The sequence below is a fragment of the Phyllostomus discolor genome, chromosome Y (assembly GCF_004126475.2).
Source record: "Phyllostomus discolor isolate MPI-MPIP mPhyDis1 chromosome Y, mPhyDis1.pri.v3, whole genome shotgun sequence".
Taxonomy (NCBI): domain Eukaryota; kingdom Metazoa; phylum Chordata; class Mammalia; order Chiroptera; family Phyllostomidae; genus Phyllostomus; species Phyllostomus discolor.
Genome location: NC_050199.1, coordinates 2,467,168 through 2,494,523, shown reverse-complemented (window position 1 = coordinate 2,494,523; position 27,356 = coordinate 2,467,168). Strand labels below are relative to the sequence as shown.

Here is a 27,356-nt window from a genome sequence, read left to right as displayed (position 1 = left end):
GTGAAAAGCCACGGTGCGTGTGCGCGGGACAGGCCGGCGATTCTCGGAGCGCGCGCGGGGAAAGCGCCAAAGGCGCGCGCCCGGAGAGGCCCAGGGGCGCGTGTACGGCCCACTTCGGGTGGCGTGGCCCGAGGAGGCCCAGGATGCGCGTGCGCGCGGTGGCTGGGAGGTGGGGCACCCCGGGTGGCTCGGAGCGCGCATGCGCGGGGCCGGCTGCGGGCGCGAGCGCGAGGCGGCCCTGGACTGGGCGAGTGCCGTGCGTCTCGGGGCGCCGGGCGCGGCCCGGAGCGTGCGTGCGCGGGACGGGCTGTGGGCGCGAGCGCGAGGCGGCCCTGGGCTGGGCCAGTGCAGTGCGTCTCAGGGCGCCGGGCGCGGCCCAGAGCGTGCGTGCGCGCCCGTTGGGGCGGGCGGACGGGCGGGCGCGCGCGCGCGCCTCCTCCCCACCCCCACCTGCCGGAGAACGGCGACACAATGGCGGCGCCCTTGCAAGTCCCGCGGCCTGTCACCCACCTACTCTTTGACATGGACGGCCTGCTTCTGGGTGCGTAGCCTGCGGCCGCATCCCGCGAGGGCTGTCCGGGGAAGGCGCGGGAAGGAAGCGCGGGCTCTCAGGGCCCGAGGCCGCGGGGGAGCCGTACCCGGCACCCTGGGGCCGGCGGCGGGGCCAGGTCAGGCCGGCCGCGCGCGGGGCCGTGGCGCCGCCGCTGCCTCCCGGGCCACTCACTTCCGGTGACCGCGCCGCGCGTGGGTTACGGCGCAGGAGGGCGCGGCGCTCGGGGGACCAAAGTTTGCATCAGGCCGCGAGGGCCGCGGAAGCGCGCACGCCGGTCGGCCTCAGTTTCCCCATCTGCCCAGGTGCCTCGAGGGCCGCCCCCCCCCCCAAGCCTGCCTGCCCCGGGGCTGCAGGCGCGGGCGCCAAAGAGGTGCACGCACCTTGCCTCTAGCAGGGCATCTGTCCTCAGCCTGCCGGTTTGGGGACATCTGACAATGTCTGGGAGGCATTTGGAGTGCCCTTTGCTGGAGTGAGGGTTGTGGGGTGCTGTCATCCAGGGGGTGGAGGAGGCCAGCGCTAATGCTGCTGTTGCTGCTGCTGCCTGCCCCCCCCCCCCCCCCCCCCCCGGCTTCACAATGCCCAGGACTGCCCCATACCGCCCCCCCCCACCCCCACATACTTACTCCTAAGTGTCAGAGTGACCACGCAGCTGGGCATCCCCGGGGAGCCCTCGCGCAGTGGGGCGCCCAGGCCCTGGCCCACACAGCTGCCCACTCGGAATCCGAGTCTGCACCCAAGACACTGGAAGTGTGAGATGCACTGTTCAAGTTACACCTTGGAGAGACTTTTGGTCCTGTCTGTGCCAGTAACCAGTTCACTAATCCGTTGGGGTGGGTCCTACGGTCACCACCAGCCAAGGAGGATTCAAAGAAGACAACGCTCCGTGTAAAAATATAACCACAGCGAGAGCACCCTCCCTGAGCACTACCCCAAGCCTGAGCCTATGGCCTCAATAAGACTTCTTAGGACCCAAACACGGCCCGCTTAGTTTACGGAGAGTACTGACCTGGCCGGGGCGTGCATAGGTGATGCCTTCATCTCACAGAGTCCTGGAACGCAGGAGGAAATGCTCGCACGGGCCACTTTACACCCAAAGCCCCGTGAGTCAGAGAGGGAAAGGGACCTGCCGGAGGTCGCACAGCTCCCAAGGCGCAGAGCCCAGAAATGATCCCCGGTGATGACCTGCTACTAAACAGGAGGGACGTTCTCGTCTTACATGGCTCATGCGCCCTTGTCCCCACTTTCGCCTGGCCAGGTGGTTGAGTAGTAAGGAGACGGATTTTTTTTTTTAAAGGCACACAAGTAAAGCAGCCTCTTTATTCATGGACTCAGAGAGATAACAAAAAAAATCCCCAGAGAGGTCAGTTGTGGGAGAGAAGAGAGTAGGCAGCCACTGATGCTGGCATGACTGAGTCGGACAGAGCTGCTGGGCTTCTTCGTGAGGACAGTTGGGGGACAGGAATTTTCCTGCCCCGGGGGTCAGGCAGTTACATTGTCAAGCGCCTTCGGCTCTCATGAAAGGACCCAGAGAACCTGTTGTGGGAGGCCTGTGAATGTTAATGCAGACCGGCATGTCTCGTTAAAATCAAACTTATTAAGCTTCTAAAATGAGCTGGATGCGTGCTCAGGACTCGAGGTGCCATAGCTGTCCCCTGAAGCGATGAAATGGAACTTTTGGGGCCCCGCCTGCAAGGTGGTGACCAGCCGGGGTCTCCTCTTGGCCGGTGCACGCACGTGGAACGGTGGAGCGCCTGGCACTGGTGCCTGGACACCAAGACTGGGTGGCATTTGGGGAAGACGAGACCCTCCCCTTTCCCGCTGGCCAGTTCCCTACCCTTTTCCTCCTTTCCTGCCCTGGCTGTGCTTGGAGGTGGTCAGGCTTGATGCAAATCGTGAGAAGTTTACCTTTATTTATTCTCTCTCTCTCTCTGGACCAAATGTATAAAGCCCTATGTTTCAGAGTGTGCTAGTTGATCTCACTTAATCTCCCCAATTATGCCTGCTCTCATTCTTGAGTACGTTGCTTCTGAGGCCTAGCTATCTGAGTAGGCCTGCTTCTGGGAATTTTGCATGCCATTCCCCAGGAAATTCTCTTCGTTCGTGTAGCCTCGACACTTGACACTCGATACTTGGTTTTCTTTTCTTGTCTCTTTTTTAAAAAATTTTAAGAATGTGTTTAATTGATTGGAGAGAGAAAGAAAAACAGAGACACATCAATGTGAGAGAGAAAGAGACATCCGTCCGCTGGTCGCCTCCCATGCACGACCGACCAGCGATCTAACTGAAACCTGGGTGTGTCCCCAGACTGGGAATTGAACCCCCGACCTTTCCGTGTACGGGACATCACTCCACCTGAGCCACCCCAGTAAGGGCCCGATACGAGGTGTTCAAGGAAGTGAACTGGAACACAGGTTGTTTCAGGGGAAATTCTCATGGGATAGGGGCGGTTTGTTTAATGGGAGGGGAACGAGGAAGTAACTAGAGATTTTGACAGAGTGCTCTTCGGGGTATTTGGACATGCAGGGTCCTGTTGTTCCTGCAAATGGACAAGACACCTTGGCATTCCGTTTTTGTTGGCGCGAGGCAGCAGTCGGGTGCGACCCAGGCCATGCCTCTGGCTTCCCGCGCCGCCTAGGGAAAGGGACAAGAGGGCCGGGGTGACTCCTGAACCCGGACCAGCCTTGGGAGAAAGAGAGAGGGTGGCCCGGGTCTCACAGTGCCTCGGCGCCTGCCCGGGCAGCCGAAACTGGGAGCACGGAGCCGGGCTCCTCTCTCTAAAAGGCTAGGAAGTGCGCGCCCCGGAGCAGCACCCACAGAAACGGCACCACGAGAGATTTCCCAGGGGCAACGTTAACAAGGCCGAGGGCACGGGTGCAAGTGGAAGGGTGCCCTTTGTTTTCCAGCCTAGTGTCCCAAACGGTGTCGTTCACCACATCGTCAGTACAAACAGTAGCAGCGGTTCAGTACAAACAGTCGCCGCGGTATTTCCCGTGGACTTTGCATTGCTGGTCTTTGACGTCTGTGCCTGTTATCGTCCTAGCGCGTTCCAGGTCAAAGTCCTCTCCCATGTCCGGTGCTCTGCGGCCGCGCGTTGGGTGGGTGGCTGCAGATCTGGGCAGGGCGGGGCGGGCCAGAGCGTTAGAAAGCAACCCATGGAGTTCCGCTTTTGGTGGGAGGGGCGGGCCGAGGTGGATATTGAGACGCCTCAGAAGTAGGAATTTGGGTGTTGGTAAACTGTGCTCTACCGTAAGCTGCGTTTTCCAGGCGTCTGATCCAGTCCTCACTGAGGGCCTTTCAAAAATCAGCCGGGAGCGAGAGGCTTGTTTCCAAACTCACAGCCCATCATCCGCGGGGAATAAGACCGCTCTGTGAGTGGTGTTACAGGCGGTGCTGACTGCAGTACGCCGCGACTCTGTAAATGCGCGCGGATTGCGGGACTTCCGTGCGTGACGCGGGGCCTCGCCTCCGTGGAGCGCGATGTGTGACCCGTTCTGCCCCTGTCTGCACGCCCAGCCTCTCCTCCCTGCCGCGTGAACAGTGCAGGGGAGCCGGTTGGGAAGTGCCCGTGCGTGGCTGCGTCTGGGGCCCAGGGTACCCCGTGCGCCCCTGGGGGCGGGGCCGGCCCTTCCCAGCCCTGTCCCGTCTGCGGTGCGGTAGGAACCCCACCGCGCAGCGTCCCGAGGCCCAGCTCAGCGCGGCGGCTTCCTGCAGGCACCCGGGCGCCCGCAGAGCGGACGACAGAAATAGAGCGTTACGTAAGGACAGCGCCTGCCCTACATTAGCTTCCGGGAGGATCCGCAGGCAGGGCGCGCCACTGGGACGTTTGCAGCCGAGACGGCGCACAGCAGTGGGTGCCTGAGTTACTATTTATCAATCCCTGGACGGTTTTCCAGGCCAACCTCCGTGAACTTGCTCTCTCACCATGGTGTACGCGGGCAGTGGGCCCCAAGTAATACCCACGAGGGTGCAAAGGGCAGGCGATGAGCTTTTCGGGGACAGGGGACTCTCATCACCTCGTAGGATTGCATCTGTCGGTTCCCCGAGAGCCTCGGCACCTTCTCGGCAGGGAGAGCAGAAGACAGGGTCCCTGGGACCCCCTCCTTGTGCGTGCAGAGCTCAGGGCTGTAGGGAGGAACCCTCACACGCCCCTCACTAGGGGGACCCCACTGCCCCTGCTGTGCGCGTGGGGGTCTCGTTCTGCCCGGCAAGCAGGGGCAGCTGTGCTGGGCCGCATTCACTATCTGCCCTCCCAGCAAGCCAACACTCACGTGTTGTCTCCCCGTGCGGGGGGAACTGGGTGCCTCCCACCCTCACGGAGGAGTGGGCTGGCGTGTGCAGGTCAGGGGGAGGCCTTGGGGCCCAGGAGGCCCACGAGGATGGGGCTGCTGCTGCTGGGGCTGTCTCTCATTGAGTTTACTCACTGACTAGCTGCTGTGTGCGGAAGCTGGCGAGGTTCCTGCAAGGTAGCAGAGAACACGGGGGCGTGGGACACCTGTCCTCCCGTCCAGGGTCCGGCACGGTGAGGAGTGAGATGCCGGCGGGGCTGGGGAAAGGTAAGAGGAGGCCGTGCCGTGTGTCTGGAAGGTCGTCACAGCGAGAAAGCAGTGCGGTCACAGGCCGCAGTGGGTCACCGCAGCTCCCCTGGGCCTTGCTTGCGGTCAGCCCGAGCCGAGTTAGCCTTCCGTCCATGCTTGCAGCTGGTAATCAGTCAGCGGTGTGTGGTCTGCAGCTGCTCCCGGGCGGGAGCATGTGGGTCGGGTGTGAGACCTCAGGGGCAGACCGGTGCCGCTCCACGGAGCTCCGTGCGGACGGCATCAGGACGCAGCCCTCAGCCCAGTCCTGCCCGGGCCGGCTGCAGGGGCCTGGGCTCGCCCTGCCGTCCGGCTCCACGTGGAGGCACAGCCTGGCGAACCGGATGTCGTCCCGGGGACGGCCCTCAGCTTCCTCTGCCACCCATCTGCTTCCTTTCCTCTCTGCACGTCTTGAAAAGCTGTGCTTGGGGATGCACCGGTCCCTCCTGTCTCTCCGATTATCGTCCGTGCACTTGGGTCGTGGTCTGGTGTGTGTTTTAACCGCTGTGATTTCACCATCAGCTGCGCTCCGTCATTTTTCGGGGTGTAGAGTCCGGTTGCATGCGACGAGAAAGAGCCGGGGAAATACCCCCCCCCCACCCCTGGCGGAGTCCCCACCCCCCCACACACACAGCTCATCACCTGGATGCCCAGGCGACCTGTCCCGTCGTAGGACGACACATTCCAACAGGGACCGCTCGCTGCACAGCGTCCGGCCGGAAGGTCCCCCAGGGCCACCCCAGCGTGGGGTGTGCTTGCACATCCAGGTTCCGCCGTCAGGTGTCTGGGAGGCGCCCTGACGAGCAGTCACGGCAGCTGCTGCGCTGCGAACACAGTCACTGAACCCTGTTGCCACGGGAGCGGCTGCGCGGTGCCGGCGCCTGGGGTTTCACACTGCCCGCAGGACGTCTAACAAGCATGCTCTGCAAACCCTGCTGACGGGGATGCACCGGCGTCCCTGCCTCCCGCACCGCCCCCCGTCTCGCCTCGGGCCACACGCTCGGAAGGGGTCCACGCTCAGGCCTGCCTGACGCCAGGTCCTCGCCGCACGGCTGAGCAGGAGTTTGCAAAGGAGCGCTAATCCTCTGGACGCACCACCAGGCAGCCCTGCCTTATTGCGTTCGTGGTCATCATTAGATCCGGCGGAGGGCGCTCCTGCGCAGTCGCCCGGAGGACCTCACGCCGGCACCCGAGCGCGTCGACCCTGGGGAGTCCTCACGCAGTGCCCCTGGCTCCACCCTTGCCCTGTGCCGTTCCCAGGGACGGGCTGGGGCTCCACTCGGGCCCTGGCTGGGAGGCCGCACGTTCAGAGGAGCCTCGTCCTCCCACCCCTGTTTGGGGCTGGTGCACGGGACCCTGCAGGCCTCGCTTTTGCTTTGCCATCAGGGTGAAAGGGTCCGCCTGGGTCCTGGCGCGCCCTCCCGTCGAGGGACGGGGTGCTGGGGTGCTTGCTCCTGGTCGCTGGGACGTTCGTTGCCGCCGCTCCCTCTGCCTTGTTCCCCCATGCCTGTCTGCCCCAGTGCCAAGTGTGCGGAGCCTGGCGCTTACACGGGACCACAAAGGTTCCCTCTAAGTGCTCTGGTCAGACTCAGTGCTCCGGCCGAGGAGCTGTGCGCACGAAGGAGGCTGGGCTGAGAGGCTGGCCCTCAGCAGCAGGCCCCCCCCCCCCCCCAGGACCTCCCTCCGGAGCCCTGGGCCCCGAGCTGGTCCCCGAACACGTTCCGAGGGAAAGCGTTGTGTGGATGCAATGACCGTCAGCGCCGCCGCCGGTGGGATGTCTGACACCCCCTCGGGGGGCTGGTCTCCCTTGCGGGGGTACGTGTCAGACCCGGGAGGCCTCTGGGCCAGCCCGCTGGCTGCCCGCTGACCTCGCCTTCCCCAGCGCTCCGGGCGCTGCTCAGCAGCTCTGGTTAGACCCGCTGAGCCGTCACCAGGGCTGCCGGCAGCCTGGCTGTGCACTTGAGGTCTCCCAGGGGCTCATGGGCGCCGTCGGGAGGCCAGCTGCCCCAGGCTCCCCCTCCCCAGCCCGCGGGTGGCGCCGTCCCGACCAGGCGGCCCTCTCTGCTGTTGAGAGTGGGTTCCCCACAGAGCTTTCCGTTTCAGAAGAATTTAAGGGGAGCCTGGTAGGAGGTTCCAGGGGGCTCCTGGGGGCGGGGGGCGGATAGGTGGGTGGGTGCTCAGGGTGAGACACAGGGAGGGAGAGGGGGAGAGAGAGATGGGTGTTCAGGGCGCAGGAACGAATTCATGCGTGGAAGCTTTTCTGGCCCACCGGTGACTGCAGCAGGGGCAGGGAGTGGCTGCCACCCCGTCCATCCCTGTGCTTTCGGGGGGCGGGGGGTTCTGGGGGCTGCTGTGCGGGTGCAGTGGGGTGTGCGCTGGAGGAGCAAGACATGTTCTGTCTCCCGCATTATCATGTGTCTGCGGGCTGACCCAGTTTCCTCCGGGTGCTGGAGGCGGGCCGGAGGCGCAGGGTGCGCCCCCCTCCCCCTACCTCCAAGAGGGTTCCTCCGCAGCCCCCACCTCGGCCGCAGCAGCGGTTCAGCTGCAGGAGGCAGAGGCCGCAGCCCCGCGTTGATGATGACGTGGTGGGGGGAGCTCAGACACGCCCGGGGACCCCCGAGGAGGCTGTGGCATGGGGTGCCGTTCGTTCTAGGGCGAGGGCCCAAGCAGCGCCAGATGCGCCGTGTCCTTCGGTGCGGAAACCCCAGTGAGTGCGCCCCTGCTGGAGGCCAGGGTGGGGCTGGTATGCCCGGGCAGGGCAGGGCGGGAGCGGCGAGCGGACCCAAGGCGTCCCGGGGGCCCCTCGCCCACGCTGCTTTCCCTGCCCTGCACCCAGGAGGAGGGAGAACCTGCGAGAGGAACGGGGGGGGGGGGGGGTGCGCCCTCTGATCTCCGAGACTCGTTAACCCCTGCTAATGAAACGGTGGGCTCCCGCTGATGGCGCCCTGGCACCTCCCGCGCTCGGACTTGCCCTCTGTCATTATCTTCAAAGCGGGGGTGGCCGGAACGGCCGAAGGCCAAGGCCAGGGCCCTGTGCCCGCGTGGGAGCCGTGCTCACGGCCTCGTTTCCCCTGCAGGAGCACCGGGCCGGCTGCCCTTCCTCGTGGGGACACTGAATAAACAGTGGCCGTTCACGGAAAGGACGTGGTGGGCACTCGCGCTGGGGATGTCTAATCAGATAGAGACCCTTTCTTGATTATTCACGCCATGGTCGCCGTGGGCTCTGCTCTTCCTTCTGCATGTCCTCGCATCGCCGTGGATCGGCGCCCACTCGAGCGTGCAAACGAAGGGGCGCACACGGTGTAGGTGTGTGGCGGGGACAGGCTTCCCCAGTCGGAAACTTTGTACGTAGCAGCGACACTCCCAGACCTGCGCGCGTAAAACCGTCCGCGCGTACCTGCGAGGCTGCCGGATCTCCAAATGGCCCCGCCCTCTTCCTCCCGAGGCGCGCCCGGGACTTAATCCCTGTCCCCAGGCAGCCGTGCTCCTCCGCCTGAGGTGCCCTGGGGTGCCAGCCCGGCCTCGCCCTGCCCCTCTGCCGTGGTCGACACGCAGGCCGTGCAGAGTGACCGCTGAGAGGGCGTCTGTTGCAGCCGACCCGCGGGGCTTGGCGCGTCACGTGTCTGCACCAGCACCGTTCAGGGGATCTCGGAGGTGGCCGCTGCGCCTGCGCCCTTTCCTTTTCTTTCCAGCCCTCATGCCCCGCGAACGTTGGGGGCTCAGAGAGGTCCCCGTCCCTGGTCTCGTCCAGCGGCTTCTCCTGCAGCTCACGAATGTCACAGGCTTTCACCGCCGCGACGGGGAGGCCCTGCCAGGGTCGGAGTGCTTGGAGATGTTTATCCGCCTAAAAACCTTGGCGCCGGGTCAGCCGTGTTTGTAAAGCTGCCCTGTGTGGGCCCCTGTCCAGCCCTCCTCCCCTGGAGTGGGCTCACCAAACGCAGCCTTTTTGAACGCGCGAAGGCCACTTCTGGTCTCATCAGCGACGCTCGTAACGAGGATGCCGGAGAAGTGCACTTGACCGGCCCCGCAGAGTTCCCACGGGGTCCCCTTGAAGTGCCCGTGGAAAGTGGCAATCGGAGTGTGCGGTGACAGGTTGGTCCCCAGCATTGTCACCGCATGGCCAAGCTCAGTCAATGACGACACGTAAATGAAACAGTAAGGGCCACACCCCAGTCTCTCCCCTCCCCCCAGAACCTCTCGCTCAGTGTTGGGGGCCTGTCTGTTAGGGGGCACCTCCCCCCCCCAGCTGATGTGCTTCTGCATTTCTTCAGCTGCGTGACTGTGTGTCCACCCCAACGCGGTCGTCTTGGAGCTTGCGAGAGAATTCTGCATTTCCCGTCACACTTCCCAGGTGCGTCCCAGTCCTAGGGACGTGGCTCTTCAAGAGGTGATGAAGTTAAAACGGGGTCCCTAGGGTGGCCCGCAGGACTGGGGGCCTTATGAGAAGTGGAGCTGGGGACACAGACACACCCAGAGGGACGCCCGTGGGAGGACACGGGGAAAGATGGCCGCCCACACGCCCAGTAGAGAGCGAGGCCTCAGGGGGGCCAGCCCTGCCCTCCCCGCATCTCTGGTGTTGCTCCTGCTTCTACAGTGGTGAGTCTAGCACCCGGGCGCCCCGCCCTCACAGAAACACCCCGGAGTCCCACCGAGAAAGGGCTGGTCAGGGCTGGGCGTCCTGGGAGGGGCCACCAGAGCTGTCGCCCACTCTCTGGAGCTCAGGGCGCCTCCTGCTTTCACGGTGACGCGCTCCGCTCTCCGTTGAAAGCACCCCTTCTGGCCACACTGCCTGGGGGACCTGCGGCGGGCAGCCCACCGTGACGAGAGGAAGAGACGAACAGAGGGCGAGGTGCAGGCACCCGAGCCTGGGGAGCAGGGGCGCCGCTGAGAGCGGGCGGGCCAGACCGTTTTTGCAACGTCCTCGCATCTCCGTGTGGACGACAGCGGCTGGCTGTCCTGCGGCCTAAAGACGGGAGCGGTGCGCATTCCACATTCGTCCGTGCAGCCCGGGCAGGACCCCGGGCGGCGAGCCTGGGTGGGGGCTGTCGGTGTCTGCGCCGTGGCAGAGGCACACCCACCTAGGCCTCTCTGAGTGCGCCTCTCTTAACCTTCGGAAAGAGCTATCATGGTGACGTTCCGTTCACCCAGGGGAAGCATCCCGGTGGGCCGCCATGCCATGGGGACGGGGACACAGCACCGGAGGAGACCCGCACGTGTGGCCTCCTGCCGGGGCCGGGGAAAGGGCGAGGTGGCCGTGCCCTCCACCCGTCGGCAGGGGCAGCGCCGGCGCTCAGCCCTGGACGCCGCCGTCTCGCCGTCTGCGACCTCCAGCTGTTCACCCACGTGTGACTGGTGCGGTGCGGAAGGCTGGCTCTTGTGCTGTGTTTTCAATCTGTGTGAGCGTCACCGTGCCGTCAGAAAACAGGAAAAACGGGGAGTTGAGGACGTTTCTTATTGTGCTCGTTTTGTGTTGCTGGGGTCGCACGTTGGCAGACACCGGGGGGCTTGGGGCCACGCCGATGAGTTATGTGGCGTTTCCGGGCGTCGGGAACCCCGCATCGGCCTCAGAGGGCTCCCCCAGCAAAGGGGTGAAACTGGGTAGTGCCCTCCCTCTGTGGGCGCCAGGGGACAATCCATGTGCTCATCTCCAGCTCCGGGCCGCGGCCCGCAGCCCCTGCTCACGGGGGCCTCCCTTGCATGCAAGCACGCCGGCGTCCCACCCCTCTGAGCCTCGCCGTGGGGCTCTGGCGTGGTGCGTGGCCGTCGGCCGCCCCGTGCGCACGGCTCGCTGGTCTTGGCGACGTAGGTTTTGGCGGGACGTGCTGTCCTTTCCATTCACGCCAGGGCACCTCCTTGTTTCCCGGTGTGAGCCTTCCTTCGTCCACTCAGTCGTGACGTGTGTGTGCAGTGCTTCTTACACATTCACGAGGTTTCCTAATTTTACTCTGTGACTGACCGCTCACTTCGTGACTGCTGGGCGGGGAAGTACTTGGTGCGATTTCAGTCCCTGGTGCGCTCCGCAGCGCTTGTGGTGTGGCTCCGCATTGTCGTCCTTCCCCAGAGCCGGTTTCCCGGGCACTGGGGGACACGTGTGTTTCCTTGCGGCTGAGTGCAGTGTCTGTGCACACCCGCGAAGGCCCCCTGTGTGGGGGGGCTCTGCCGCCTGGCTGCCACGGATGAGAATGAGTCCACCAAGACAGGGTCTGCTTGGGGAGGAGAGGTGGCCGATCTCTCAGAGGAGGAGAAGGGCCAGGAGCCTGTTCCTAATGGGCTTTCATTGGGTTTAATTCGCACGGGAACACAGGTGAAGCTCATCAGTCATTGTCAGGGAGTAAGGACCACCCAGTACATGGCATTCAGAGAACCGTGGGGTCTTATTTGGAGTCAGGGTCTGTTAGCTAGAGGCCCCTAAAACTTTGGGAGACAGACTCATTTCCTGCTCCGACCCTTATCAGAAAACTGAGAGCCTTCTGAGCAAAGCAGGTTGCACAGGATTGTATGCATTCTTCCTCAGGCCGGATAGCTCCAGGGAACCCGCCCTTTCCTGCCCAGGGCCGCACCGCCCTCTGGCATTGTTTCAGGCTTCAGTCAGGCAGGGGAAGTAAGGCAGCCGAGAGAATAGGAGACTTCTTGCAGACAGAATGAGGACTTAGGCTTTGTCAAAGCCGAGGGGCGAGGGTCCATCACCCCTTTTGCTGTAGCCCCCCAAGTCCTTCCTTGGGGGCCTCCCACGTGATTGTGCCTGTGTTAGGTCATCCCCTCTTGGGGAACCTTACCCGTCATTGGCTAACCGACCAAGCATTGGGGGCCAGGCAGGGTGAAGTAAAGGGGGCAGAGGCTCCTGCCAGGGAGATAAGCTTTGTCTCCTTAGTGACTCATGGTCCAAGGTCGCTCCCTCAGCCTCAGCCTTGGGGGGGGGGGGGGGGGGTTACAGCTCCTGGAACCAGGCAGGCCGTTCCCGACACCCGTGCTTTGTGGAACAGGAGCCGCTCCGGGGCTCGGGCCAGGGCCTGTGTTTCCCGGTTGCCTTTCCGTCTCGCTGGGCCCCCACGGAGCCGGCGGAATCCAAGTCTCTGCCACCGCTCCTGCGGAACCGTCCGAGTGCCCCTCCCGTCCGGTCAGCGTTTGCGTTCTGGCGTCCAGCTGTGTTAGGTCTCCGGACAGACGCGCGTGCTGGAGCCGGTCCCGCTCTGCACGTCGGTGGGAAAGGCCGCTGCTTTGTTCCCGGTAAACGTGTCTGTCTAAGGCTGCCCGCCGTGGCACAGCCCCGCGGGGCCTCCTCCGGCTGCTGTTCACGTGGTTCCCTTTTCCGCCCTCTTGCTTTAAACTTCCCCGTTGTTACCGGGGTCTTTCCTTACTTGTAGACGGAGGGAAAGGGGGGGGGAGAGAAGCATCGATCCCCTGCCTCTCGCTTGCCCTCCACGGGGGACCTGACGCACCGCCCAGGCACGCGCCCTGACTGGGAATCCAACCTGTGCCCTTTCGGTCACCAGGCGGGTGCACAGCTCCCTCCGCCGCACCGGCCGGGCCTCCTTCCAGCCTTCCAGTGCCCTCCGTGCCAAGGGTGCCTTGTGGACGCCCTGCCGTTGGACCGCATATTTTCTCTTTCTGCAGTCCATCTCCCTGATTTTTACCTTTTCACTGGGGCGTGGAAGCATTTCCAGTGGAGTCTTGGACAGCCTGGGGGTCGGGGTCCTACCCCCCACCCCTGCAGTGGGAATAAGCCTCGCTGGTCACGTGAGCTGTCGGTGAACACACACACACACACAGGTTGTGCCTTGCGTGTGTGATACGCTGCACGCTCCCAACGGAGCCAGCGGAAGAACGCGTTAAGACAACGATAGAGGAGAGAAAGGGCGTGCGTGGTGTTTCCAGAACCGCGCCCGCACCAGGGGCGCACCCCTGCCGTTGAGGCGCATGCCCTCTCCCGGGAGGGCGGCAGGAAGGGGTGAGGCCGTGGGCGGCGGGGACTGGGGCAGAGACCTGGAAAGGTCCTGTGCCTGCAGCGGTGGCCAGGCCAGCGTTTAAAGGGAGGTCCGCTCCGCACCCGGCCGGGGCGCTCCGGCTCCTCCCCTCGGTTGCGTGCATCAGCGTCCTGCCCGAGTGCACGCACGCAGAGGCACCCTGTCAGCCCCCTCCAGCCCCACACCTGCCGGGCTTAGGACTCGCTCTCTGTTGGACAGCTGGACCCGAGCTCCCTGCAGCTCCCTGGAGGTCACAGATACACAGGGCCAGTCTTCCCCCGCCCACTGCTGGCCTGCGGCCACAGGAGGCCCGCCACCCAGCGCGGAACCTCTCCAGCCTACTCCTTCACCCACCCGCCGGCCCGCCCGCCCGTTCACCTACCTGTGGGTCCTTTCCGTCCGAGGAGCCGCGCCACCGCCGTGGATGGGTCTCCCGTCACCTGCGGGAGCCCGGACCCTGCTCTGCTCTCAGTGACGCCTTCCGGCCCCCCTGCCCCGTAATTAAACGTGACGGGGGGCGTGGAGCCTGCTGGTCGCCAGGGCCGCGTGGGCGTGGACGGATGCGTCTGCAGACTCCCTAGCGAAAGGGGCACCGTCCCAGGGGTGACCGTGCGCCCGGCCCCCTGCGTGTCGCGGGGCTTAGTCTCTGGCACAGCGTGACCTGTGTCTGCAAACCTCGGCACTGCGGGCCTGGCTCCCGAGTGCGGGGGAGGGGGCACTTTTTGGGGGGGCGGTCGTGGCTGCCGGCTGCCCCGTGCGCACAGCCGTGCTGCCGTGGCGCAGGCGCTGGTGGGACGCGTTTGCACCGCCACGCGTCCCACGGCGTCCTCTGATGTCCTTCTGCAGCCATTCCTTGGGCCGTGGAAGAGTCGGGCGCGTATCGTTCCACTTCCAGGCGTGTACGCGTTTTCCGAGTGATCCTCCGTTCGTGATTCCTCATTTCCTCTCATTGTTGAGGGCGGAAGGACTGTGCGACTTCAGTCCCTTGGGGAGTGGCCTGGGACGCCGTGTCCGCGCCGCAGGGAACAGCTGCCCCCGCCAGGGGAGCCTCCTTGCGCCCGCCCGCACCCCCTCAGCCCCACCCTCTGTCCTCCGCCGCCCCCAGCTCCCCGCCGCTCTGCTCTGCGTCTGGACCTGCACTGGTGGGCTCCAGCTTCCTGGAACCAGAGGTGGGGTCGCACCCTTCTTCCAGCGAGCACCGTTTCTGTTACACGCGCCCGTGTTACTGCGTGCCCAGACACTTTTATTTCTTGTGATTGCTAGGGCTTGTGCCCCAGGTGAACACTTAACTTTTGCAGAAACTGCCAAACTGTTTTGCCAAGGGTTCGCTGTTGTTGTTGTTGCATGGTGTATTGAGTGCGTGACGGCCGCTGGGACGCACTATCACGCACCTCACGTGCAACAGCACAGGTTTATTATTGGGAGGCCGGAGCCCCCGAGTCCGGCGTCATGAGCTCAGCAAAGGTGCTGCAACACCTGCCTCCCCTCTGGACGCTCTGTAGCGGAACCCGTCTTCTTGCCCTTCCCAGCTTCTGGGGGGCGGGTGTTCCCCGGGCCCCACCTCACTCAGCCTCTGCTCCTGACCTCCGTGCCCCCCAAGTCTGGCCGTCTGCTCTGCCTCCCTCTCGGACGGACCCTGGGGACGGCAGGGCACCCTCCCAGGTGCCTCAGGACCGTGTCCCCTCCTCTGCATCCTTCTCGCACCCCCGCCTGCGAAGTCCCCTGTGTCAGGTAACGTCCCATACGCACGGGAGTCAGGGCCTACCACCTGAGCATCTGCGGGGGGCTGTCACCGGGCCGTTGTTCTCGTCATGGAACAGGGAAGTGGGGTTCTCTGTTCTGGATACGAGTCTCCTGTGTGTGTGTGTGTGTGTGTGTGTGTGTGTTGTAAATATTTCCTCTCAACCCGTGGCTTATCTCTGCCTCCCGGATGGGGCCCTGTGATTCCAGGGACGCGCGCCCCTCCATCCGCAGGGCCCCCGGCGGCCCGCGCTCACTGTGCCGCGCGAGCGGACACGCCCTGCAGCCCTCAGCTCCCCACGGGCTCTCCTGCGTCCGCCCCCACGAGCTGCACACGTCTGGCTTCACACTGAGGGTCACGGTCTCCGGGGCCAGCCTTCCTGTTTCACCCCGGCGTGCAGATGCGCTGCCGTGCAGATACCTGCGGCCCGGCAGCATCTGTGTCGCGAACCTCATGTTGTGAACCTGGGCGTGACCCTCACAGAGCATGCACACCTGTTCGGTGGAGCCTTCGGTGGTGGTGGTGCCGGGGAATCACGCTCGGGGCTGACCAGAGGTTTCCGCTTACGGACGCTCACTCTGCTCCGTCACCGTCACCGGTGTTTGTTTTACCCCGTCCCGTGTAGCGTTGTTTTGAGGGCGAACCGGCTCCCGCAGCCCCGGGAACGGCCCAGGAGACACTCAGAGGCCCTTCCCGAGCTCGAGGAAGCCGGCACGCTGCTACCATGAGCCAGCTCTTCGGGGCTCCTCCTTGCACGCTCGACAATGACTCCCCCCAGTCGCCCCCGCCCTCCGCACCGGGAAGCACTGCGAGGTGCCGCAAGCCACAGGCTGGGGTGCAGACCGGCTCCCTGGCGCTGGAACCCAGCAGCGGGAGTGGGGGTGTCCCCGGGGAGAGCCCCGGGCCTGCCCTGCAACCTGCTCTGTGGCTGCAGCCCGCGCAGGGCCGGGCGCTGCTGCCGAGTTCCAGCTCAGGACATACGCCCCTCAGTCACCCCGTGGGGCACCTGCGGCTGGCCCGTCCCCGGCAGCCCGCCCGCCCTGCCGCCTTCAGCGGGCTGTACCGGGGCCTCTGCCAGGCTGGGACACGGCCATCCCCTGTCCCTGTTCTCTGTGTGACTCGGGGCTGGCCGTGCGTCGCCCCTGCCAGCCCCCTCTCAGCGTGGGGTCTGCTCCTGCGCTCTCGACCCTCCCTCCCTCCCAGCGGGATGCTGCCTTCCTGCTCCTGCCAGGCGTCCGGGGCCTTGGGCGGCCACTCTGTCTCTGTGTCCACAGAGGCGGCTGCTTTGGCAGGAGCACCGCCCCCGCGGGGGCCAGCTGCCCCTGGCAGGAATGCGCCGGAAGCCGCTCCGAGCCAAAGCGTACCGCTGCGGTCGGGCCAGGGCCGCGTTCCCCGCGCCCCGTGCCAGGGCCCTGCCGTCCCCACCTGTCGCCGGCAGTGTGTGCCGGGAGGTTTCTAGGAACGGGCGACCCGAAGGGCTGCCGTCCCCGAGTGTGGAGAAGCCCGAGGCCAGCCCAGGGTGTGGACGCGCTGTGTGGGACTGGAGACCACCGTTCTTTGTGTCAGTTCCCAGTCAACACAGCGGGGGGTGGACCCCGTTACTCACCCTGTCACTGGTATATTCTGTTCGTCCGTCCGAGCCTTTTATTCCCGGGTCTGTGTTCCTGCCAAAGGAGCGGCAGCTTCTCCTGTGTCCTTCCGGAGGACCTGTGTCCCTGCTGCCCCTGCCACAGCTAGGTCGCAGGTCCCTCTGCCGTCACCTCTCACGTGGCACCATGGCACCGGGCAGACTTCCGCTGCTCCGGAACCCCGGGCCCCTGCCAGCTTTCTCATAGACACAGTCTTGCTCTCTCTCAGCCACGGCCGGGGGCTCAGTGGGTTGGAGCGTCGTCCCCTGTACACCAGCAGGGTGGTGGGTCCCGTCCCCGGTCAGGGCGTGAGCGGAAGGGCACCCGTCGGCGTTTCGCCCTCACACGGCTGTTTCCCTGTCTCTCTGCCCCCTTCCTTCTCTCCAAAGTCAGTAAACAGATCCTCGGGGAATGAGTTAAAAAAAAAAGGAACGTCTTGTTTTCACAAGTGACATAAATGAGAGAAAGACACATTCCATATGGTTTCACTTACGTGTGGAATCTGAAAAGCGCAAAAAAAACCCAATGAACAAACAAAACAAAACAAAACAAAACAGGAACAGACTCCTGGAAACGGGGCCAAAGGGCAGGGGGAGGGGTGGGGATGGGTGTCAGGGGCCGGGGCGTCATCTGTAACCCTGTGACTCGTCTCCCTGGGCACAGCTGCCCACTAGGACGAGGGGGTGCTCTCCTGGGGTATAGAGTGTCGAACCCCGCTGCTGGACAGCTGGTACCAGCATGAGCAGTGTGCATTGAAGACAACTCCGCGTTTTTCGTTACAGGCTGGTCAGCATAAGTCTGATGGGGGGGGAGGAGGGGAGGACACACGGGAGGAAATGACAGGTCACGTTAGCCGTGGATGGAGTGGAACGCGAACTCTAAGTATCAGGGTTCACTCCGCAGACTGCTGGTTCTTTAATGGGTATGGGCGAGTCTCTATGGGGCACCGGTCGCATTAAGCTTGCTTCGGCTCAAGGGCATTCGCATGCTAAGCTGGCCGAGTTCACGGAGCGCAGGACTCCAGTGGACGCCAGGCCTGCCTGGAGCACAGGCCCAGCTCCACCCCGCGGGGGCTGGAGCGAGCCCAGGGAGCTGGCCCCACCCCAGCCGCGGACTGTGGAGCCCGGTGCACGCACCCAGGAGCGGGCCTTCTGCAGCTGCCAGCACGGAGCTGCACATCTGGGGAGGGGTGGAGGGGGGACAAACAGTGGATTAAATACAAAAAAAATAATAAAGCAGGAAAAAAGTCCTTTCAACCATTATCAGTTACCTGCATACGATGGAAACAACTTTTTACGGCACCAGCACTTATATCGGAATGGACTGTGCGCTGAATTTTTCTTTCTTTTTTCTTTTTTTTTAATTAAAGCCATTTCACACGGAGAACAGGCTGTGCGCCCCGCATGTAAGGACGCTGCTGCGTTTCTGGGGGAGGGAAGGCGGGCAGCCCTCCGAGTCCTCTCCACCCGGCCCAGCTCGGGGTGACGGCCTTGCAGGGGAGAGCGGGCTGCTGGCTTCCGTCCCTGTGGCGCACGCACCGCTCCATAGCCGGAAACACCGGCAGCCGGTGGACTCCCTGCGCCCCCTCCCACCCCCCCGTAACTGGAAATGAGGAAAGAGGATTTCCAAGGCTAGTTAGCTTTGGAGAGAAAGCATGACATCGCTTTGTTCAAGGTGCGCCAGATAAGCTCCGCGTAAGCCGATAATCACAGGGCCGGTTCGCCGTCCCTTTTCCAGAACCCGTGGAGCCGGTTCTATTTATACTTTTTAATTATTACTTTACAGAGGAAGTAACAACATGTATCCCACGGGAGCTGCGGTTTCCGGGAGCTCGGGGGGGGGGGCAGGGGAGCTGCCTGCAGAATCCAACCCACCCGTGTTCCTGATGGGGAGGTGGGTGAGGGTTCGCGCTTAAGTGCAGGAAATACGGATCCCTCCGCATCTCGCTGCTCCGTGAAAACTTTTCCGTGCCCGGAAGCTTCTCGATCATGCAACTGGGGAGAAGCTTCCACGAGTGTTTACGAAGCGTGTTCGTGTGCCGGGTGGCGCGCTACTTCTGCCAGTGACTTGCAAAGATGTATCTTTTTAAGATGGAGCCTGAGAAGGAAGCGACTTCGAGGCCACCGCGGGGGGCATTCCTCCAGGGGCACCCAGACTTGCTGCAGCCGTGTGATGAACTTGAACGCTCTGCCCTTGCCCACGCGGGAATGCAGTGTGCTGCTCATAACGACCAGGCCAGCCTTTCGGGCGCCCGGCACCCGGGGTGCCCTCCTCTCTCTCCGAGGCTCACGGGACCGCCTCACCTGCAGCGCGGCCCGGACCCCCTGCTGCAGGTCCCGTGGCGCAGGGAGGCCCACGATTCCGCAGGAAACACCCCTAGGGGCCTGTGTGGCTGCTGCGTGTGCCCCACGTGCTGAGTGTCCTGAGACACCGCCGCAAAGGCGTGCTGCTTGCTGCTGCGCTGGGACCACGTGCGTTCGGTTCCACGGCCTGGCGCAGCCGCTTCGTGCTCCGTGGGCGCGTGTCTGTCGGCGTCGGGAGGCGTGTTTTCTTTGAAAACGTCGCCCCTGTAACTTGCAGTGCGCCCGTCGTCGCCTGCACTAGTCAAATTGGGATCCGGGGGCTTGTTGAGTGCGCCGTTAGACCCTCGCTGCGCCACGAGGATCTGCGTGATTTCCGTCCGCTGGGATGATGAAAGGGGGCCGTGTCCGCCTGGGGGGGAGGACGCCGAATCCACGGCCCTGCCTTCTAAATCAGAAGCTCTGCGGCGTTTGCAGCTTTCAGGAAACGCGGTGTAAAGCGTTGTACAAGGAGCTGGCTTCTTTTTTCTGTCTTTGGAGTGCACTTTCTCCCGGAACGCCCCTCCTTTCCGCTTTCCGAGCCCTTGCGGGGGTCAGCAAGAGCCCCAGAGCGGCCCCGGTGTCTTCCCGCCGGCCTCCGTCCCTTTGCGCGCCTGCCGCCCTTGCCCTTGACACGCAGCGGTGGTCTGTCCCCCGCGCGCGCGCGGTGCCTGCGGCTTCTCTCTGTGCCGGGGCCTCCCAAGGAGCGTCTCCACGGAGACAGCAGCTGTTGCGCTCCGGGACTGCACGTGTCCGTCCCCGTGTGGGGAGGCGCAGTTGCACGCTACCGACGTCGCTCCGCCCTGTTCCGGAGTCCGTGTCGTGTGAACTGCACGGGTTGCGTGCAGAACGTGCGCCCTGCACGTGACTTCAGGAGCCCTGGAGGGGCGTGAGGCCGCAGTTAGCACCGCGGGGGCTGGAATCCTCCGCGCGTCTGCGCCTCAGCTTCCCGCGCTGTGCAGGGACCGCCCACACGGCTGCCAACCATTGGCTCGCCGGAGTCCGCTCCTCCCACGTGGGCGGGGCTTTCCGAGCGGGGCGGGGCTTGGGCCAGCCGGTGGCGCGCTCCCGCGCTGCAGGCCGCGCTGAGTGACGGGCCCCGGGAGAGCGCTGCACGTGGCTCCCGCAGTTCAGCCGTCACTCACGGTCCCCTGTCGTCCTGGCCCCGCCCCCTGTGCCTGGATCGGCCGTACTGGCACCCGGGGGTGCTGTTTATGGGCTCCGCCTGCATGTGCAAAACGGAGACGTGGTGAACACAAGCGGGGTGCCCTGGATCGTAGTTCTTTCGCTGTGCTGCGCGGTAGCGGCGTGGGCGCTGGTACCCTGGAGCCTGCGCTGCCGCCGCCGCCGCCGCCGCCGTTGTGGGCGCCGAGCCTGGGCCCTGGGGATGAGCGGGCGCCCCCTCCGGGTCTACAGGGCCAGGACCAAGTCAACTCTCGGGCGCTCACCTGCCGTCCCTGAACGCTGGCTGGGGAGCCCCCCACCCCACCCCCGCCCCAGGTGGTGTCAGCAGTGTGTGTGGTGCAGCGGTCGCGTGGATTCCCCACTCGGGCTGCACAGACCAGGGTGGTCTCACGCTGTCTTCAGGCAGCACCTGCAGCGGGGCGTGCCTGCTGGGCTCGCCTCTGGGGGCGCTGCCTGCTGGGGGACCCTGACCGTGGGGAGCCCCACAACGGTGGCCCTGCGAGCTGCCGTCTGTGGGCACGCGTGGGCGGGCCAGGCGTGTACCTGCGCACCTGGCAGGGGCTTTTCGCTCCCGTGGTACGCACACCTTAACGCCCCACCCCCTCGTCTCCCCTTGGTTTCTGCAGACACCGAGCGGCTGTACTCCGCGGTGTTCCAGGAAATCTGCGGCCGCTACGGCAAGCAGTACACCTGGGCCGTGAAGTCGCTGGTGATGGGCAAGAAGGCCCTGGAGGCCGCGCAGATCATCATAGACGAGCTGCAGCTGCCCATGGACAAGGAGGCGCTGGTGAATGAGAGCCAGGCCCGGCTCAGGGACCTGTTCCCCACGGCGGCGCTGTTGCCAGGTACGGCCCCTCCTCCCCCGCGCGGGGCTGGGGGTCCCGTGGTGGGGGCGGGGGATGCACCCCGCGGTGCTGCTGCTGGAGCGCGGTCAGCTTGGACCTACCCAGGGCGCTCCAGAGCGCTCCGTGGGCACCACTGCGCGCTGCGCCTCGGCCTGGCCTTTTCAGCGCGTCTTAAAATAATACCCATTCTTTCCTCTGAGCCCCGGGGTCCCCCAAACACATTGGGGTTTTGTCTGCGTCCCTGTTCCCTAAATACCGTATTCATGACAAAATGGCTTCAGAATTGCACTTGAATACACACGCCTTGGCCTTTTTTCTTTTTAAAAAATCAGGTATAGTAGTCATATTTCAGCTGCTGCTGAAACTTGAACACATTGATGATAAGCAAGCTGAATTTTAAAAAAAAACGTTAAAGGCATAGTTCACGTGGAACGTGTCTGCCGGTAACCCCGTTCTCTCCCCGCCCGCCTGTGTGCCACGGAAGGGAACGGGACGTGTCTCTCTAGGGAGCTGCTGGCTGCAGACCCCTCAGAACAGCCCCACGTCTCTTGCTAAAAGTGCAGGACCGGGAATGTTCTAGATCACAGGGCCAACAGAGGCGGAAAGATGCAACACGACTGGGTTTAAGATTCTCCCAGGAAGAAAGGCAAAGAATACTTAGCCTTTCGAATTCCTGGTGAGGGGGAAGAAAAATGGGCAGTCGCGGCCGTAATTTTGGGTTTAAAATTGGAGGAGTATCCATCACAGTCTTTAGTGATGTTTTTTGGGGAGGAGGACCCAAAACAACTGGAATTTATTAGAGATTGTGTATTGATTCTTACACGTGTAAGCTTCCGTCACCTTGAAAGTCCCCTCCTCGGACGCAATACACTGATCAAGACATTTTTTTCCGCTGCCCTGGCGGCGTGTCCGAGTCCTGCTGCGGGGTCACGGCGCTGTAGGACGGGCGGTGCGTGTCGGACCAGACCCGTGCGCGGTGCGCTCGGAGGGAGCAGTGCTCCGGGGTCTCTAGTGCGCCGGCAGAGGGCGGTGGCCTGGCCGTGGCCGCGCCCGTCCGCTTCCCTGAGCCCCGCCCTCCTCCTCCTCCTCCCCCTCCCCAGGGGTGGAAAGGCTGATCCGCCACCTGCGCAAGCACGGCGTGCCCATGGCCGTGGCCACCAGCTCCGGGACCGGCTCCTTCGAGGTGAAGACCCTCAGGCACAAGGAGCTCTTCGGCTTGTTCGACCACATCGTGCTCGGGGACGACCCCGAGGTGAAGAACGGCAAGCCGGAGCCCGACATCTTCCTGGCCTGCGCGAAGCGGTTTTCCCCGCCCGCCCCCGCGGAGAAGGTGCGCACAGCCCGGGGGCGGCGGTGGGTGTGTGTGTGGGGGCCCAGCTGCGGGCGCGTTGTCCGCGGGTTGGTGGGTGGGGCGCGGCGTCTAGGGCTCCCTCTGGCGCAGGGGCCGCGCGGACTCCCCTGCGGGAGGTGCGGGTGACACCACGTGAGACGGTGGGGAGCACGGTGCCCGCGTCACCGGGACACGGACACCGCCCCCCCCAAGTCTTCCGGGAGGTGGGCACATGTCCGACGCGCTGTGGCGTTCACCGAATGCGCCCTCACGCAGGCGGTCTCCGCCCCCAGTGCCATCTGCGATCGTCACCACTTAAGTGCCCCCTTTTATTCCACCCCGCTCTGCAAGGACCGCACTGTGGGCCGCAAAGCCCCGGCCAGGGACCGACAGCGGCGGCATGCTTCCGGGACGCTTTGCCGTGCGGACCAGGCCTCGCCCTGCCGCTGTGGGCTCCCCAGTGTCTGCAGGTCAGGACCATCCTCCTCTGGTCGTCGGTTAAGTAGGTCAGTGGGCCGCTAATGACAGGCCTCTGTGGCGGAGGACTGCACGCGCCTCCCGCGTGGGCGGTGGCGACAGCTGTGCCCGAGGAGGGGCCCACCCACCCGCCCTCCGGCCTGTGGGCTCCTGAGCTAATCAGCAGCTTCAGCCCTGCCTGGGGCTCCCGCCGTGTGCGCCCCGGCATCACGCCAGCCCGTCCGCACAGGACGTGGGGCGGCGGCGGCAGCGTGCACGGCCTCCTGCGTACGCACCAGGGTGCCCTGAGCGCACCGCCGCAGCTGGCACAGGCGGTGCCTTGGCTGTCTCTGGGGCGTGCAGAACTGCGTCCTCCAGGACACGCCCACGTCCTCGCCCCGGACACCAGCAGCTGGGTCTGAGACACCTAAAGGAGTCGGAGGTCCGGCCGTCGGGGCCGTGGGCAGGGCTCTTTGTGGGAAGAGCCCCCTGCCTGGCTCCTCGGGCGGAGCCTGAGCCGTGTGCCGATGGCGAGGGCGCGAGTTGTCTCTTCCTCGTCCTTGTCCTCCAGGGACACGGGTTCCGCCGCGTGAGGGCCTCCCCTCCCCTCCCCTCTTCATGTCTCCCTCAGCGGTCTGTCTCCGCAGGCAGTCCCGGTGTGGTCAGGGCATCACACAGTGCTGGGGGGTGCCCCACGCTTGTGCACCTGTGCCTGTGCACCTGTCAGTCACGCAGGCGCGCAACCTTCCCCAGGCTGACGTGGCCATCTGCCCCTTTGCTTGGGGAGCTGATGGGGCCCTAGGGCGCCGCGGGTGTCACGGCGCCATGGGAAGGGCCGGGGAAGACCAGGCAACTTTGCCGACATGCTCCAACACACAGAGGGAGTCGGGAAAGAGAGTGTGGACGCTGTGGGCCATCTGCAAACGATTCGCCCTGGCTTTCCGGCTCTCTAAAGTGTCCAGGACTTTGCAGAGCGCTGCTGGGCTTCATGGTCAGTGGTCCCTGCTGAACGGCTGGCCACAGCGTCCGTCCCCATCGTTCAGAGTGGACGCCGCAGGAAGGCGTTGCCACTCTCTCCGCAGTCCTTTGCTCAGCGCCGAATTCACGCGCACGCACTTTGCAAGGGACGCTCAGCGTGCCTCAGTTTACTTTTCACGAATACAGTCACAGCGTTTCCCAGGAAGCCGACCACCCACTTCCGAAGTCCTTCCGAGTGTTTTCCCCAGAGGCACGGGAGTCTGTTTACTGGGACCGTCCGTTCCTGTATCGGCCTGGAAGGGAAGGGTTTCGTCGGGGCTGGGGTTGTCCGAGGAGCGGCGGTCACTCGGTGCGGCAGGAGCTCTGCGCTGTGCCGGAGACACTGTCATGTACGGGGCCTCGGCACAGCTGGGGTCTGCTTCAGGGGTGGGGCCGGGGGTGGCTGCACAGGGAAGGGGGGAGTGAGCGGGGGAGAGAGGGAGGCTGGGGGAGAAAGATAGAGAGAAATGGATCCGTGGGTGGGTGCATGGATGGTGGATGGATGGGTGAGTGGATGGATGGATGGATGGATGGGTGGGTGGATGGATGGATGGAGGGGGGGATAGTTGGATGAACAGATGAATGATAGAAACGACAATGGCAATGAATAGCAAAACAGTGGTAAACTTGACTCTTCTTCGCCACCTCACATAAAGGTCTGTTACTTCAGTGAAATCTAATAAAGCGCATACCCAGTGCACACCCCAGGGTTGTGGCACTCCCCTGTAGGTCATCCCGGGACAAGGACTATGCCAAGAAATTCACCGCTTGATAATGAAGCTGTTGGCCAAAGCTCTTTCAGTGGACAAGAGTTTAAGGGCCCCCCCAAGTTTGGGTGCGCTGCACCGTGAGCACGGCCCCGGGTTAGTACAGACGTAGTGTGTGGAGTAGAACCTGTCACAGACAGCGGTGTGAGGAGGAGTGCCCGTCGGGACAGTTCCATAAAGCATCGTCGTGCACGGGCAGGTGTGGGGCACAGAGGGCTGTGCACCACCCGGTGGGCCCCCCGGGGCCCTGCTCTGCCCAGGAGGAGGTCAGCGCCCACATACGCCTCATCTCACGCATGGACCTGCCGTGGCTTCCCGTGCCGCTCGGTGTTTCCCCAGGCGAGAGGCGACGCCGTCCCGTTGGGAGCCTGGGCTGCTTCCGGAGGGAGGGGCACGGCGTGGCAGCTGGACACTGGCAATGGTTTGCACGCTGGGACACATTAGCACATGCCACGCTGGCTCAGTGGCCAGGTCTGGCCGGCACTTGTGGGACGGAACAGGCCCCGGGAGTTGGGGGGCGGATGGTCAGGGCTGCCGAGTGGCCGTCCCTCGGTAGAGCCCTCAACTGTGTGGCCACTGCCCCCGTGTCCTGAGTGTTGTGACCTGTGCTGAGGTGTGGGAGGCACAGTGTGGGCGGGGTGGGGCGGGGAAGGCTCCCCCAGGACCTTCCCTGTAGGGAGAGCGACAGGATGCCGGGGCACTGGGACACCTGCCTAGGACAGGCCACGTGGGAGCCGCCGGAGCTGGCTCCCTGCCCCAGCGCCCACTGTGCCGTCTCCCCAGCCAGCAGTCCTTTGCTTCTGCGGCGAATACTTCCGGAATCCCATCCGCGTGCGTCTGCTCCCCGCACTGCTGCGCCCAGCTTCCCCTCATGGACTTCTCAGTCCCAGGATCCTTGAGGGGGTTCCAGTGCAGCCCCCTGCTCCCTCCCCCGGGGAGTGATGCGCTGACCCGCGTGGACAGGGCTGAGGGCGCAGGCCCTCAGGGAAGGCAGCTCAGCCCCTCCTCCGGCGCTGCGCCCCTGACGCGGCCTCACCTCCCCGGGAGCAGGAGCCGCCACCCTGTCTAAATCAAAGGCCTGCAGCTACAGCGTAATTCAGCTCATGTGTTCTCGTGGACACGGGATTCAGATGCGTCCTAGCCTGCCGCGTGGTGGAGGGAAAAACAACCGTAGAATTCTGAGGGCCAGGCTTGTCTTCCCAACTTTCTCACCGGCCTGCCCGGGTGACCTTGGCTTGACCTCTGCACTCGGCTCCGATCCCGCGCCGCGTGACTCGAGAGAGCTGAGCCCAACCCTTTCCTGGGGCTCTGGGGCTCTGGCGCTCTGCCCCTTGTGGCGCGCTAGGTCCTGTACAAGGATCCTTCCGCCCGCTCCCACATTGAGCGGCAAGCATCCCATGTCCTCTGGTTGCCCGGGCACCTGGCGGGGTGTCACCGGGAACTCCCCTGCAGTGGCGGGGGGGTGTGCCCTGGCGTCCTGGGCTGAACTGCGGCAGTCAGTGATTACTGCCCGTGGCCTCAGCCGCGCCCCTGCCTGTCAGACGTGGGGGTGAGTGGGCGACCCTCGGCCCGGAGACACCGCGGGTTCCCACGGCCCCAGGGAGGGGAGCGCGCACGGGTGCGCACATGTGGAGCAGGAGACACGCAGTTTGGTTGCGGGGCGCCAGCACAGGCAGGGACCGCGTCGCTCAGCCCCGCGGGCCCCCAACGGATGGCACGTCCACCCCCCCAGGTTCCTCTCCTGCTCTGGATGCTTAACGATTGACCGCACAGGTTTCTGTGATTCGAGTAACGTTTTAAATGGAGAGCCCGCCCCGCCCAGCTGCAGCTGCTGTGGATACTGCGTTGGCGGTGGCGCCGCGTGGGGGCCCGCCAGGGAGGGAGAACAGTCACGTGAGGAAGCGCGCGCGCCCTGCTTGCTGCACCCACAGCCAGAGCGAGAAGAGAAGCGCCGCGCCCCCCCTCCCCCCGCCCCAACGAGGGTCCGCAGCCCAGTGCCCACCCCCGGCGCTGCGGTCTGACGGCCGCCGGGGGTCCGCGCGGGCACAGGCCGTCTGAACCTTCTCTCTCTCCCCACCCTGCAGTGCCTGGTCTTTGAAGACGCTCCCAACGGGGTGCAGGCGGCCCTGGCAGCCGGGATGCAGGTGGTGATGGTGCCCGACCGCAACCTGCAGCGAGACCTCATTGCCAAGGCCACGCTGGTGCTGCGCTCCCTGCAGGACTTCCAGCCCGACCTGTTCGGGCTGCCGCCCTACCCCCTCGAGTGAGAGGCGGGGCCCTGCGGCTGCGGGCGGGCGCGCCCCTCCCGGCCCCGCCCCGCCCCCTCCGCGGGCCACCGTAGCTGCCACCTCGCCACCCACCTCGGGACTTGTGAACGCCCCCACCCTGCAGATGAACCTGAGCGCGCGCGCGCGTGCACACTGGACGCGGCCCCCGGAGCAGAGGCCAGCACTGGCCCCCGGGCAGTCACGGCGTGCTTGTGCCCGGGTGGTGCTGCAAGAATCACGTGCACTGAATACATGTATGCACACACACGCGCTTACACGCCACTGCGCAGGCACGCATGGGGCCCTGCGTGCGTGCACGCACCAACACACATTCCCGTGCGTGGAGACAGCGTGAAGTGACGGGCGTGCGTGCTTTCCCCACACCCGGACTGGCGTGTGTGAAGTGTGCATGAGCGTGTGCAGGGTCTGTGCACATATGTGTGTGGGCGTGTGTGTGCGTGTGCGCACACCCTCTGTGCTGCGGCGCCCAGCCCTGCCCGTCACGCTGTGCGTGCTGACGGCCCTGAGGGCCGCTGCTGTTGCTTTCTGGTCCGAGCGGCCGTTCTCTTTGCTTTCCAATCTGAGGGGGCGGTTCTGTTTGGTTTCCGATCCGAGGGGGGCAGTTCTCTTTGCTTTGTCATCTGAGGGGCAGTTCCGCTTGGTTTCCAATCCGAGGGGGCATTCTTTTTGATT

At 64.6% G+C, this 27,356-nt stretch overlaps 1 protein-coding gene across 1 annotated transcript; it reads left to right on the top strand.

Annotated features, from left to right (window-relative positions):
- The first annotated feature begins 390 nt into the window (after positions 1–390).
- LOC118498602 (pseudouridine 5'-phosphatase) lies at positions 391–27,356 on the top strand. The gene is made up of 4 exons (XM_036017223.1): positions 391–541; positions 20,608–20,826; positions 21,927–22,156; positions 26,481–27,356. The coding sequence occupies exons 1-4, from the start codon at positions 472–474 to the stop codon at positions 26,661–26,663; spliced, it is 702 nt and encodes a 233-aa protein (XP_035873116.1). The 5' UTR covers positions 391–471; the 3' UTR covers positions 26,664–27,356.

Bases quoted from the DNA above. Each gene is read 5' to 3' on its own strand.
- LOC118498602 (XM_036017223.1), top strand. From the start codon at position 472: ATGGCGGCGCCCTTGCAAGTCCCGCGGCCTGTCACCCACCTACTCTTT. The intron at 542-20,607 runs GTGCGTAGCCTG...TGGTTTCTGCAG, and splicing joins CATGGACGGCCTGCTTCTGG to ACACCGAGCGGCTGTACTCC. The intron at 22,157-26,480 runs GTGCGCACAGCC...CCCACCCTGCAG, and splicing joins CGCCCGCCCCCGCGGAGAAG to TGCCTGGTCTTTGAAGACGC.